General features: G+C 38.4%; 1 protein-coding gene across 2 annotated transcripts in view; it reads left to right on the top strand.

Moving 5' to 3' along the window:
• Zbbx (zinc finger B-box domain containing) overlaps nucleotides 1-8,608 on the top strand; it is a 90,499-nt gene extending 81,891 nt beyond the window's left edge. For both annotated transcript variants that reach the window (XM_021196651.1, XM_021196650.1), the window contains exons 16-17: nucleotides 6,636-6,771; nucleotides 8,414-8,608. In XM_021196651.1, the coding sequence (XP_021052310.1) occupies nucleotides 6,636-6,771; nucleotides 8,414-8,540 (263 nt within the window). In that variant the 3' untranslated portion in view covers nucleotides 8,541-8,608. The remainder of the gene's footprint in view (nucleotides 1-6,635; nucleotides 6,772-8,413) is intronic.
• Nucleotides 8,609-15,389: the final 6,781 nt, after the last annotated feature.

Raw genomic sequence — 15,389 nt, 5'->3', positions numbered from 1 at the left:
TCTTTCTTTCTTTCTTTCTCTCTCTCTCTCTCTCTTTCTCTCTCTCTCTCTCTTTCTTTCTTTCTTTCTTTCTTTCTTTCTTTCTTTCTTTCTTTTCTTTCTTTCTCCTTTCCTTTCCTTCTTTCCTCCCTTTCTTTCTTTTTTTTTTTCCTTTGCCAGTCATGTTTGCATCTAGGTCTCTGTGCACTCAGGACTTTGGGATTTGTCCCTCCAGGCAATGTCAAGGTTGGCTCCCTCTCATCTTTATGTCTTACAAACAAACAAAAAAGACACACTCTTCCCTTATGTCTTATCTCTTTAGATATCCCAAATAACATACAAAAATTCTTAGTATCACAAATTTAAAGTATTTTATGTAGTTTTACTCTATCTAAACAGCACACAAACAAGTTGTGACATATGATGTTTGGGTCAGCAGATTGTTTCAGTGTATAAAGCCATGTGGCCCAGTGCGGGGGCTGTGGGTGTAGGGGAAGAGGGGGAGGGAGGGATCCTGTGTCTGGCCAGAGTTCTGGGCAGGTGGATGCAAGAGGATGGCCAGATGTTTTCCACGCTATCCCGGGTGGGCATCTGGCTGTGTGAAGCCACTGACTCCACATAGTGGGTGGTGGACAAGGGGCAACCCTGGTACCAGGTTCTCAGTCTCAGGCATCCCACAGAATAGGGGCCCTGGGGTGTCATAGGCCCCAGAGTTACGGGGAAAAGAGGGCAGGGGGAAAGGAGACTCTGGGTGGTTCCCACACAGGCAAGTGTCTTTAGCCCTGGCCTTCATGAACAGAGACAGTCTATGGTTTTAGAGCTTTATTGTAGAAAGGCAAGGGAAAAGAGAGAAGTTGAAGAGAGAGAGAGAGAGAGAGAGAGAGAGAGAGAGAGAGAGAGAGAGAGAGAGCAGCCATGGCCAAGAGGAGAGAAGGGGGAAGGGAAAGAGAGAAAAAGAGTTAGAGAGTAAGAAAGGTGAAGGATTAGAAAGAGAGAGGTAAAAGCTTAGAGAGTAAGAGAGAGCTTAGAGAGAGCGAGGAGGGGACAAGCAGTCCCTCTTATAGTAGGTTTTGTTATCTTGCTGTTGCTAGGTAACTGTGGAGGAGTCTATCCAGAATGCCAGAGACTTGGGACATTGTGTACATGACTGTTAGTCACATGCCTCTCTTGTGGGGGCTGTGGGGCAGTAACTTCAACACGAGTCAGGGGTCCAAGAGACATGATCAAATGCCTACCATCCCATGTAGGTGGAAATTACCACCCAACAGATACAACTGAGGTTCAAACCTGAGCTCGACTGCAGACCAGGTTGTCTGTGCATAGCCCATTGCCCCACAGCCAAGATTGGCAACTGGTATATTATCTCAGCAGGGTGATGGTGATACCTTTGATTTCAACACTTGGGAGGCAGAGGCAGGCAATCTCTGTGAATTCCAGGCCAGTCTGGTCTACAGAGTTGCAGAATATCCAGGGCTGTACAAAGAAACCCTATCTCAAACAAACCAGAAAAAAAAAAAAAAAGAAAAAAAGAAGAAAAGAAGGAAGAAAGAAATTAATCATAGGGACACATGTTAGAATTCCCCCCAGTTTCTCTCTGACATCCTCATGTATGTACTGGTGTTTATATGTGGGTATGGACACAGACATAAAGTGTAATTAAAAAAAATTTAAAAAATAAAATATTTTTTACCTTTCCTTCAAGTGCAATGAAAGATTAATTTCTTTAGATTTGCAAAATCTTCTGTCCAGGCTCTTTGGGGAGAAACTGAGCTGTTGAGGCTTTTACAACAGATCTTCCCAACCTAGACTGCATGGACAGGCTCACTAGCGTCTTCTCCAAATGCACACTGAATGAGTGTGCCTGCATTATCTAACAAGGACCCAAGGGCCCAGGCAATGCCCTGGTGCCCAAGCTGCTAGGAAACAAACCATAGTTTAGGATGGAATTCTACTTGCTCATTCTCTTTCCAACCTGAATAGATTCAGAGAGTGTAAAAAAATGGCTCCCGTATTCTTGATCATTGCTAGTGTCTGGTAGTAATAAAGCATCAGAGAGGCAAAGCTCCTAAAGTCATTCACAGTTTGAAAGCAACTGTACATAAAGAGATCATTAACTGGATCTGTGTATTCCTCCCTTTTTCTAACCCTTCCATCATGTTTCTTTACTGTTAGTAACCCTCTTTCTCCCTTACTAAGTTTCAACAACTTTGCTACTTTTCTAAGAATGATCCAACTCAATTTTGCAAAATTGAAGCAATAAGAAAATTCCAAACAAAACTCAACCAACCCCCACCCCAAGGAAAAAAACAAGCAAACAAAACACCAAAAACCCCATAACATCACAAAATCTTAGTACTCTTAAAACACTCTAACTAGGGCGTGTATTTGTACTCACCCCAGGAAGAGAAGCCAGTGGCAGACCATAGAAGTGATACCATTCATATCTTGCTTGCAGAAACAAGAATGTTAAATGGTTTTCAGAAGGATGGGTGACTTCTGTACATTGTAAAGCCTAACCTTTTGTGAATGAATGTTTACTCACGTTCTCTCGCTGTAATTCTCTGCTCAGCTTTCAGGTAGCTTCTCTGAGGAAGTCTTCGGTTCCCATTCCCACCCGCTGAAAAACCCTTCCTGTTTATATAAAGTGTGGAGAGATCTCACAAGTCTTGTGAGATTTTCATCTTTGGTCTTGTAATTTTTTCCTATGTTTTGATGTAAAAGTATTACTTGGGACTTTTCTATGACTCCCTTATTCCAGAATAATGACATTGAGACCTATTATATTTCATAATAACATTTGGCACTACAGCTGGACTGGATACTCATCTATTCTAATCTGACTATTTTGGCTACTTCCCAGCCATGTGCCCCATTATCTGTCACCTTAGACTTGCCTAGGCTGCTCCTGCTCCATCCCTGCCCTAATAGCCACTCCCTCATATTGACCCTCAGGGTAACTCCTCCACCTGGGTTCCCTCATTGGATAAAAAGTTCTGCCTTAACTCTCCTGCACAGCTGTAGGCTGATCCGAACTTTATTAGCCAGTCAGAATTGAAGGAGAACAATTTTTATACAGCATTGAGATGCTTCAATACTAATGACAATGACAATTTTCAGGCTTCAACCAGATCTCTGGGCACAGAAATCAGCATTGGAATACGTAGTACACAAAACAATCTTCCAACATTTTGAGTTTCCCTCCTTATTTCAAAAGGGAACATTTCAATCTTGAAGTAAACACCTACCCAAAGATAGATGGACAGATTAAAAGGATTGTGTACTGTAACTTCATAAAAACAAATTCCTGCTACTTTGCCCAGTACTTTTAAATTGTAGCCAGACAGGCATAAACATTCAAAAGCTTAATAGAATGAAAATATAGATGTTTGCAAATTATTTTCACCTGAATATGGCTGCCAAGTTAACTATATAAAATTGCCACATTTTAGACCAGAAACAATAAAATATTGACAGTTCATTATTTTGTGTGTATTTCTTAAAAAACTGAAGGAAAAAACCTCGGAAATTGAGAGTGTTTCTTTCTGCTTTAGATTTTTGGCATTAACGCATAACTAAAATAAACAATGAAGACCATTTATTTGCTCACTTTAAGTCACATGCCATGACAGCTATTTTCTGGTTGTCAATTTGATTGACAATTCTAGGTTGAACTACATTCCAGAAGTGGAGGGCACACCTGTTGTCCAGAACTTGAGGCTGGAAGACTCAGGCTTCTGACCTGGATCTTGTCATGGAGATCTTGAGACATAGTGGCCATGAATAGCTAATATACACATTCTAATCAAAAGATTATAATAAATACATCTCAGTGAGTTACAATTTATCTTACAATTTCATTCCTGTTTCTTCCTTGCTCAAAATTTCTGTGGATTAAATTCTTTTTCCTAACCCAAAGACTCATCCTCAACATTGTCATTCATCTTAAAAGTTTAATAATGGTATTCTTGACATGATCTGGCTTTAAAATACTTTTTAAATATTTCTCTGCATATTGTGTGTGAGGGGGTATATGGATGATGCACAGGGAAGGAGGAAGGGATGGCATGACAAGGACAGAGGAACAATTTGCCAAGCCACCTTTCTTGTCACACCTTTACATGGATTCTACAGATCAAACTCATGCTGCCAGGTTTGCTGGGCAAGAGCTTTGTGTGGATGGCCAACTTGACAGGCCCCTAAGACATGTGGGTTATGATGAATGACCTGAATGTATGTAAATAGTAGATCTAAACTTTCTTTCCTTTGTACAATAGCAGATATCTGTTCACTGTCTTCTGTCTGTTTTTATCATTGTTTGGTTGAGCCTAGTAGTCAGGTTGTTTTTTGTTATTTTGATTTTTGATTTTTGGTTTTTGGTTTTGGGGTTTGTCCTGCAGGGAGGGCTTTGTGGATATATTAACTGAAGTAGCTCCAGTTTCTTCTAAAACTTCTACAGGAACATTCCAGGCTCTATATTCTTCTGTGACTTAATCCTATGCTTTCTTAATTTTGAGAGAGCACCATTTTTTTTCCCTCTCATTTCTTTCAGGGGAGTCATATTTTTCATTTGTTCAAGTTTTTTGATCCATTTTATTCTGATCATATTTCCACCAGGTCTATCTAGTCTTAGGTTCTTGGCCACTTAGTGGCAGGTTCAGGAAGATTCTTTTTCAAGTGTTTCTTATAGTGACAGCTCTTCTTTCTGACTATAGAGTAAATTCTTCATTTGCAGGGAAAAAAAACTTCTACTTTTGCATTTTTCAATTGGATTCTGTTACATCCTGATTTCTCCTGATGGGAACCTATTTCCTGAAGTTGAATACTCTTTTAACAATGCCTTTCCAGTATGTCCTTTATCTACAGTATTATCTGGGGTTCTCAGAATGGCAGTCTCCCAACAGAAAGTCCAAAATTCTGATTGTCGTTCAATTCATGAGGCAGAATGTCTCAGCTGGTCTTCAGAATAGGCCAAAATTGCAAAGAAATCAGTGTTAATGCCAGTGAAGGAAGGGATTTTCTACTGAGCATGAGGTCAAAAAACAAAATAGAAAAGACCTCTTTGATATAGGCAGTCACCAGAAGATGTGGCCCAGAAGGTAGAAAGATATTAATATCTCAAATGATCCAATCAAGAAAATTCCCTCACAGGTATACACAGTTGCTTGAGTTCCGGTTAATTCCAGATGTAGTTAGGTTGACAGTCAAGAATCTCCCTCAAGGTTGCTCTGTGTGCTTTTCATTCCACCTGTATTGATTATGCTGTTCTTAAAGCTCAAACTCTTATGTCAGGATTTTTAAAACAAATTCTCTAACAATGTCATTTTAACTTTTTATTTGCTATTGACAATTTTTGAAGTAATTTTAAACTTTCAGAAAATGTGTAAAAGAGTGTGAGAAAAAATGCTTAGAATTAGAAGTTGTAGCATAGCAACTTGTAGTACCATTGAATTAAAGGAACTTTGGCAGCGTACCACTTTTCATTGTATGGTGGATGACTGTTTTTCTGTGAGTCTTCATTTTCTCTACCTAACAAGTGGTGACAGGCTTTTTTTTTTTTTTTCTTAAAATACAACCCAAAACTTTTAGGATTTTCTTTTTTTGTTTCACAGTAAATCTTATCAAGAGTCCTCAAATATAAATGAGATTAGGTAACTCTCTAATTGCTTTGGGATTGTGGGGAAAGAACTTCATCTCAAACTTAATTTATCTAAGTGTGTCATAATTTGAAAATCACTGAGCTAAATAATTTAAAGGAAGTTTTAATCTGTAAATATATTGAGGTCTATCTTTCATTGGGAACAATAAATTACTTTCAGTGGGGAAATCTGCTTGCTGAAAGACTGGAAGTTACTATTAACCACCCAAAACTAAAGTTTCTTTTCTTTCTTTCTTTTTTTTTTTTTTTTTTTTTCAGTTCAGTGTGAGACTACTGTTAGTGTTTATTCATTTCAACCAGGAAGTTACTTATTTGACACTTTTGTCATAGGGAAGGGTATAGCACCCAGTGATGGTGACAACTTAAACAAATCATAATATATGGTATGATAATTTAGATGGATTTATGGGTTGGGGATATAGTTTAATTGCTAGAGTGCTAAATACACAAAACTCTAGATATAAGCACCAAGACCTTATAAACAGGGCACATTGATTTACATCTGTAATCACAATATTTAGCAAGTAGTGATAAAGGGCAGTGACATTCAAGATCATCCTTGGCTACATATTCTGTCAGTCTAGGCTATGTGAGAAGCTCTATGAAAAAAGACAGTTGCATCAATGTCAGCAAAAATATGCCTTGAGATCTAACATAGGAATATTTATTTCCATACTTAAATGTATAGTAGTTTGTATAAATTTGCCTAAATATTCTGATTCTTTTACATGCATTGTTTGTCTACAATTAGGCTGCTGAACCATAGGCCAGGTGATGAAGAAGGAGACTTAGGTTTTACAGGTTACTCTTTCAAATACAAAGCATCATTTCCCCTAAGCACAAAAGGCAGGAAAGAAAGTCATGGTAGAATAGGGTGGTGGCCAATCTGGGTGGAATCTCTTTATGTTGCTTATTCAGTTTGGGCAAATTCCAGCATCAAATGCTGTTCACTTGTTTCCTGAATGAATGTGGTAGTGATATATGGAATCACATGTTTCAGATCCTTCAGAAGAACCTCACAGCCTACCCTCAGAAGAGTTACAGGCATTCAATGACAATTTTCTGACTTTAAGTCGAATGTCCAAAGACCTCCTTGAGATGTCCTGTGAGAGTGACCCCCATGGATCTGAGTCCAGGTAAGTTAAACCCCCAGCTTTCTGCTGAAAGATGGTGAGTAGCAGGCTTATATGAGCTCCAATCTGTTTTCTTTACAGGTGTGTGCAATTTATGACAATTTTATTTTTGTAAAATGTTTGGATCTTGTGCTGACCTAGTAGTATGATTTAGTAAAAGACATAAAAACTCGTTACTTTAATTTGAAGATATTTCTCTCTAAATAGTGTGTGTCATTAAAAGGAGGGAAAGGAAATAATCTTCCAGTACTATATTGAAAGACAGTTGTCTTACTTGAATTAATTAATCTCATAAATTTTCATAGTTCATACAAGTAGACTCTTACCCAATGTAAATATTAAAAAATAAATCATTGACAAGGTTTTCTTCCTTAAAATTTATTCTAGAATTTTTACCAATATTTTAATTTGCACAATTTTACACTTCATTGAGCATAGGCATCGATTTAAAAGATACATAGCTCAAATAGGAAAATGCTTCAACAGAGAGATAAATTTGGATATTGGTGGCACTGGCAGCTTCAGAAATAAGAAAATAAATTCAAAATAAAAAACTCTCTAATTACAGATCTCTCAGATTCACTTGAAGTCTCATGATCAAAGGAAATTAAGAGTATGTAACTCAAAACTTTCAGAAAGGGAAAATTATTTGCCTGAGCTCTTGGATAATTGCATTTCAATACAAATAACACTTTAAAAAGAGGAAGAGTATGGAATTGCTCTTTTTTCCCCTGAATGTTCTTGAACTCCAAATGAAATCAATATGTGTGGTCATTATTTCACAAAAGCAATTTTATACTAAAAGCAAAGGGGACACATGATATAAAGCAGGATTTACAAGTAAAAGAAAGGCACAAAAATCCACTTTGCATTTGTATTCCCTTTCCAGCTGGCTTATAGATAATTCTAGGGATTGCTTATTTGGGCTGTTTTGGATTTGATAAAATAATCTATCCAAGAGTCATGTCCATCACAGGATGAACATGTTCACATTTCTGATATACATGAACTAGAAATTGGACCAAAATATCTGAATAATATAGACAGTTTAGTTCACCCAATCTATATTTATTTCTAAATGTCAGATATCCATGTGTTAAAGTTTTGGGAGGTCCTTGTTCCCTATAAATAAAATCCAAAACAAAATCTGTTGATCAATCAAAGAAACAAACTAGGAAACAAAAAAACTCCAAGCAAATAGTTCGGGTCATTGAATTTTAGCTTTGGTTTACCTTGGGTGAGTATCCACATCCTGCTAATTTACTGTACATAAAGGAATCATTTATCTGAATGTCTGTTCATTAAGGTTTTTTTTAAGCAGACAATATGATGATGAATGATCTTAATGATGACCTGAGGCTCTCCAGGTTTTAGAAGTTCATTGAAAATCATCAGGGAAGGACACTACTGGAGCCCATAAAAATTCTCTTCCTTTGGTACGATTATAGTTTTCTTTCTCAGAAACAGGAACATGATGAGAATTTCTTATCAGGAAGAGATGGAGTATATCCCAGGAACATCAAAACGTATAGCCAAACTCAGGCTGCTTCCAATGACTTCAACATATGTAGTATAGATCATAAGATAAATGAGAGCTGAAACTTGGTTCCATATGCTGTGTATTGATCTTCTAATGCATTTTCAGCTCTTCTGGAAGAAATACTGAAATGCAGCCTTTGCTGTCACTTGGGGATTACAGTACAGATGAGGAAGAGGAAGAATTTCTTGACAAGCAACATGTCATTACATTACCATGGGAAAAGAAGGTTTAACAGTTCATTACTTTTCCATTCTGTACTCGGAATAAACCAAACAACTGAACGATTAATTTGTGCAAGTATTGGAGATTATTAATGACTCTGATGTTTCTAAGCTTATAAACTAATAAAGACTAGTATGTTATAAGCTTAAGGTCCTTTTCTTCCAGATACCATATTGCATGTCAAAATCTCATCTATATTACGGATTACACTGGTAAAGGGTAAAACTATGTCAATGAAACTTACCATAGGACAGAGCAGGTTTGTGTTTAAGCTAATTGATGTTTCTTACTCGATTATGTTTGACATGATTATGTCAAAAGGTGTACTCTCTATGGCCATGTAATACCAGTATCACCAAATGAGCTTAAAATTACAGTGCTTTTTTACGTTGCATAATGACAAGATGTGGCATTTTTTTCAAAGTTGATGCAAGGGGGAAAAGGAAGACCTAAAGTAACTTGAATAAACTATTTGTCCTAGTTCCCATACATTTTCAAAAGGAGACCTTAAAGCATCTTTCTTTGGGGTGGTCAATGAACTGGAAGATTTAATGTGCCAGCTCAGCTAGTCTGAAGGTTTAAAATACTATTACAGATGTTTTTGGGAAACTAATTTTTTGATGAAAGTAGCAGTTTCATGACTAGATATTGAGTAAAGCAGATTATTCTTGATAATGTGGATGGGCCTTATACATAATTTAAGAATAAATAATTTCTTCTAAAGGAGATGAAATTCTACCTTCATGCTCTCTTGGCAAGGGATTCACCCATAGTTCTTCAGTTGGTCTCCAACCTGACCATCAGAAATTTGGAGTTAATAGTACAATTGATCCTTCTTTCACTGCCCCCCATCCTACTCTCTTTCTTCTCTCTCTCTATGTCTCTCTATGTCTCTTTCTGTCTGCCTATTTCTCTCACACATACAAACAGACGTACATACGCATGCTCCATCATCACCTGTATTGTTCTTATATCTCTAGACAACCCTAATATGTTAATTGAAAGGTGGTTGGTCACTACTGATGTTTATTTCTTGCTTTATGTTCCCCTCCAAAAACCCCCTATACAATCCCCTCTTCCCCTGCTTCTATGAGGGGTTTCCCCTACCCACGTACCAACTTCTGCTTCCTTAGATTGGTATTCTCCTCCAATGGGGCATCAAGCCTTCAAAGGACCAAGGGCCTCTCCTCTCAATGATGTACAACAAGGACATCATATACTACATAAGAGACTGGATCCATGGGTACCTCCATGTGTACTTTTGGGTTGTTGTTTTAGTGCCTGGGAACTCAAGGGGGTCTAGTTGGTTGTCATTGTTGTTTCTCCCATGGGGCTGAAAACCCCTTCAACTCATTCAGACATTTCTCTAACTCATCCATTTGCGACCCTGTGCTCAGTCCAATGGTTGGCTGGGAACATTGTTCTCTGTATTTGTTAGACCCCAGCAGAGCATCTCAGGGGACAGCTATATCAGGCTCCTGTCAGCAAGCACTTCTTGGCATTCACAAAGGTGTCTGGGTTTGGTACCTGTATATGGGATGGATCTCCAGGTTGGGCAGTGTCTAGATGGCCTTTCCTTCAGTCTCTGCTCCACACTTTGTCTCTGCATCACCTCCTTTGGGTATTTTGCTCCCCCTTCTAGTAAGGACCAAACTATCTACACTTTAGTCTTCCTTCTTCTTGAGCTTCATATAGCCTATAAATTTTATCTTGGGTATTCCGAGTTTTGGGGCTGATATCCACTTCTCAGTGAGTGCATGCCATGTGTATTCTTTTGTGACTGGGTTACCTCACTCAGGATGATATCTTCTAGTTCCATCCATTTGCCTAAGAATTGCATGAAGTCATTAGTCTTTCAATAGTTGAAGAGTACTCAATTGTATAAATGAAACACATACTCTGTATCCACTCCTCTGCTGAAGGACACATAGGACCTTTCCAACTTTTGGATATTATGAATAATGCTGCTATGAACATAGTAGAGCATGTGTTCTTGCTATATCTTGGAGCATCTTTTGGGTATATGCCCAGGAGTGGTATAGCTGTGTCCTATCTCCAATTTTCTGAGAAACCTCCAGACTGATTTCCAGAGTGGTTGTACCAGCTTTCAATTCCACCAACAATGGAGGAGTGTTCCTCTTTCTCCACATCCTTGCCAGCATCGGCTGTCACCTGAATTTTTGATCTTAGCCATTCTGACTGGAATGAGGTGGAATCTNAGGNTNNTTTTGATTTACATTTCCCTGATGACTAAGGATGTTGAACAGTTCTTTAGGTGCTTCTTAGCCATTTGGTATTCCTCATTTAAGAATTCCTTCTTTAGCTCTGGATCCCATTTTTAATAGGGTTATTTGATTCTCAGGGGTCTAACTGCTTGAGTTCTTTGTATAGATTGGATATTAGCCTTCTATCAGATTTCAGGTTGGTAAAGATCTATTCCCAATCTGTTGGATGCCATTTTGTTCTATTGACAGTGTCCTTTGCCTTATAGAAGCTTTGCAACTTTATGAGAGCATAAGCCATTAGTGTTCTCTTCAGGAAAATTTCCTCTGTGCCTATGTGTTTAAGACTCTTCCCCAATTTCTCTTCTATTAGTTTTAATGTATCTGGTTTTATATGGAGGTCCTTGATCCAGGTGAAGTTGAGCTTTATTCAAGGAGATAAGAATGGATTCTTCTACATGCTGACTGCCAGTTGAACCAGCACCGTTTATTGAAAATGCTGTCTGTTTTCCACTGAATGGTTTTAGCTCCTTTGTCAAAGATCAAGTGACCATAGATGTGTGGGTTCATTTCTGGGTCTTTAATTCTGTTCCATTGATCTACCTACCTATCTCTATCAATACCATAGAGGTTATCTATCTATCTATCTATCTATCTATCTATCTATCTATCTATCTATCTATCTATCTATCTATTACCACTATTGCTCTGCAATACAGCTTGAGGGCAGGGATCATGATTTCCCCCAGAAGTTTTATTGTTGAGAATAGTTTTTGCTATCCTGGATTTTTTCATTGTTCCAGATGAGCTTGCAAACTGCTCTTTCTAACTCTATGAAGAATTTGTTTCTCAGCTGTCAAACATTCCTCTTTGAGCACCTCTCCAAGCTGAGGCTGCTCCTTGGCACTCAGACCAAGGCATGCGATGAGATGCAGACACACAGCATGGGCTGCTGACAGAGTGCTTCTTTTTCTCTTCTAACTCTCCCTGGGCTTCTACCTTCTGTATAATCTAGTCTTCCAAGCTGACTGATTGAATATAGCTTTTCTTTGCTTTTGCCTATCTTGCTGTGCTTAACCTCTCACTAATTTTTGCAGTATGTTCTAATTTTCTGGTTTCTTCTCTTTTTTTTTCTAGCTTACTCTCTCTAGCTTGTTCTCTACAGCCTGTCATTGTGATACTGTCATACACACAAATCACTTTTTCTCTCTTCTTCTCTTTAATTAATTAATTAATTAATTTCTACACTCCATTTTAAAAATTAATTTATTTTTTTTACACTCCATATTCTATTCCTTGCCACCCATGCAACAACCCTCTGAATGCTGTACATCCCACACCTTGTTTCCACCCCCTGTCTCCATGTGAATGCCCCCACTCCCACCCCATCTGACCTCTAAACTCCCTGGGGCGTTCAGCCTTTTGAGGGTTAGATGCATCATCTCTGAATGAGCACAGACCTGGAAGTCCTCTACTATATGTGTGTTGGGGGCCTCACATCAGCTAGTGTATGCTGTCTATTTGGTGGTCCAATGTTTGATATCTCCACGGTCCAGATTAATTGAGACTGCTGATCCTTCTATAGGATTGCCCTTCTCCTCAGCTTCTTTCCACCTTCCCAAATTCAGCAAAAGGGGTCAGCTGCTTCTGTCTGTTGGTTGGGTGCAAATATCTGTATCTGACACTTTCAGCTTCTTGTTGGGTCTTTCAGAAGGCAGTCATGATAGGTCCCTTTTTGTGAGCACTCCATAGCCCCAGTAATAGTGTCAGGCCTTGGGTCCTCCCCTGGAGGTGGATCTATTTTGAGCCTGTCTCTGGACCTTCTTTTCCTCAGGCTCTTCTCCATTTCTATCCTTGTAATTCTTTCAGACAGGAACAATTATGGGTCAGAGGTATGACTGTGAGATGGCAACCCCATTCCTTACTTGATGTCCTGTCTTCCTGCTGGAGGTGGGGTCTATAAGTTCCCTCTCCCTACTATTGGGCATTTCATCTAAGGTCCCTCCCTTTGAGTCCTGAGATTCTCTTACCTCCCAGGTCTCTGGTACATTCTAGAGATTCCCTCCAACATCCTATTTCCTGAGATTGCCTGTTTCCATTCTTTCTGCTGGTCCCCAGGGCTTCAGCCATTTTCCCAGTACTAAATCAGGTTCCCCTCTGCCCCCTACTTATCTATCCCCTGTCCACTTTCCCTACCAGGTCCCTCCCTCCCTCTCCATTTGTGATTGCTTTCTTCTCTCACACAAGTGGGACTGAGGCATCTTCAATTGGGTACTTCACCTTGTTGAACTTTTTGAGTTCTGTGAACTGTATCTTGGATATTTTGTCTGTTTTTTTCCTCCTAATATCCACTTATTAATACATACTATGCACATCCTTTTGAGTCTGAGTTACCTCACTCAAGATGATATTTTCTACTTCCATCCATTTGCCTACAAAATTCAGGATGTCCTCATTCTTAATAGCTGAGTAGTCTTCCATTGTGTAAATGAACCACATTTTCTGTTCTTGATGTAACTTTGATATTTGGTATCTAGAAAAGCCATCCCTTTCATCTAGCTTTTCCAATATTGTTGATTATAGGATTTTATAGTAGGATCTGATATTTTTTGACTTTCCTCCATTTCTTTTGTTATGTCTCCTTTTTCCATTTCTGATTCTGTTAATTTGGATACTGCCTCTGGGCCTTTTAGTTAGTTTGGCCAGGGTTTTATCTCTCTTGTTGATTGTCTCAAAGAACAAGCTTCTGGTTTTGTTGATTCTTTATATTGTTTTCTTTCGTTTGATTTGGTTGATTTCAGCCCTGAGTTTGACTATTTCCTGCCTTCTACTCCCCTTGGGTGAGTTTGCTTCTTTTTGTTCTAGAGCTCTCATGTGTTCTGTTAAGTTGTTAGTGTAAGATCTCTCCAGTTTCTTTACCAGGGCACTTAGTGCTATGAACTTTCCTCTTAGCACTGTTTTCATTGTGGCCCATAAATTTGGGTATGGTGTGTCAATATTTTCATTAAATTCCAGAAGGTCTTTAATTGTTTTTCCTTCCCTGACAAAGTTAACACTGAGTAAAGAGTTTTTCAGTTTCCATGTGTATGTGGGCTTTCTCTGGTTTTTGATTTTCTTGAAGATCAGACTTAGGTCATGGTGATCTGATAGGACACATGGTTATTATTTCAGTTTTCTTGTATTGGTTATGGGTTGTTTTGTGACCAACTATATGCTCAATTCTGGAGAAAGTACCATGAGGTACTGAGAAGAAGGTGTATTCATTTGTTTTAGGGTGAAGTGCTCTGTAGATATCTGTTAAATCCCTTTGGTTCATAACCTCTATTAGTTTCACTGTGTCTCTGTTTAGTTTCAGTTTCCGTTACATGTACATTGGTGAGAGTTGGGTGTTGAAGTCTCCAACTCTTATTGTGTGGGGTTCAATGTGTGTTTTCAGCTTTAGTAAAGTTTCTTTTCTGAGTTTGGGTACTCTTGCATTTGAGGCATAGATGTTTGGAACTGATTACTTTCTCTTGGTGGATTTTTTTCCTTGATTAATATGAAGTGTCCTTCATCATGCTTGACAACTTTTTGTTGAAAGTATATTTTATGGATATTCGGATGGCAACTCATGCTGGTTTCCTGGGACTATTTGCTTGGAAGACCCTTTTCTATCCTTTTCCTCTGAGATAGTGCCAGTCTTTGTTATTGAAGTGTGTTTCTTTATGCAGCAAAATGCTGGATCTTGTTTGTCTGTGCATCTAGTCTTCTTCTTCTTCTTCTTCTTCTTCTTCTTCTTCTTCTTCTTCTTCTTCTTCTTCTTCTTCTTCTTCTTCTTCTTCTTCTTCTTCTTCTTCGGGTAGCTTTATGTACTTATGGTTCTCTCCTTTTGACTTTGTTGTGAGATGCTTAATATCTTGTCCTTTCTTTGGTGCAGGTACCTTTCTTGCATTGGAGTTTTCTTTCTAGGATAATCTGTAGGGCTGAATTGGTAGATGGATACTGTTGGAATATGGTTTGAATATGGTTTTGTCCTGGAATATTTTGATTTCTCCATCTATATTGCCTGGGCTGGCATTTGTGTTCTCTTAGAGTCTGCATGACCCCTGACCAGGCTCTTCTGGCTTTCATAGTCACTGTTAAGAATTCTGTTGTAATTCTGGTAGTTCTACCTTTGTATGTTACTTGGTTCCTTTCCCTTAAGGCTTTTAATATTCTTTCTTTTTTCTGTATGTTTAGTGTTTTGATTATTATGTGACAAGAGGATTTTCTTTTCTAGTCACATTTGTTTGGTGTTCTATATGCTTCATGTAATTTTATGGCCATCTCTTTCTTTAGGTTGAGGAAGTTTTCTTCTATGATTTTGTTAAAGACATTTTCAGGTCCTTTGAGCTGGGAATCTTCATTTTCCTCAGTTACAATTATGCTTAGATTTGGTCTTTTCATTGTGTCCTGAATTTCTGGATGCTTTTGGTTAGGAGTTTTTTATGCTTTGAATTTTGTCTGACAGTTGCATCAATCTCTTCTACAGTATCTTCTACATCTGAGTTTTCCTCTTCTATCTCTTGTATTCTGTTGTTGATACTTACATCTGCAATTCCTGACCTCTTTCCTAGGTTTTCCATCTCCAGATTTGCCTCCATTTGTTTTTTCTTTAT

This window comes from Mus pahari, chromosome 4 (genome assembly GCF_900095145.1).
Source record: "Mus pahari chromosome 4, PAHARI_EIJ_v1.1, whole genome shotgun sequence".
NCBI lineage: Eukaryota > Metazoa > Chordata > Mammalia > Rodentia > Muridae > Mus > Mus pahari.
The sequence above is the reverse complement of the archived record's forward strand: the minus strand, read 5'-3'. Positions and strand labels throughout refer to the sequence as shown.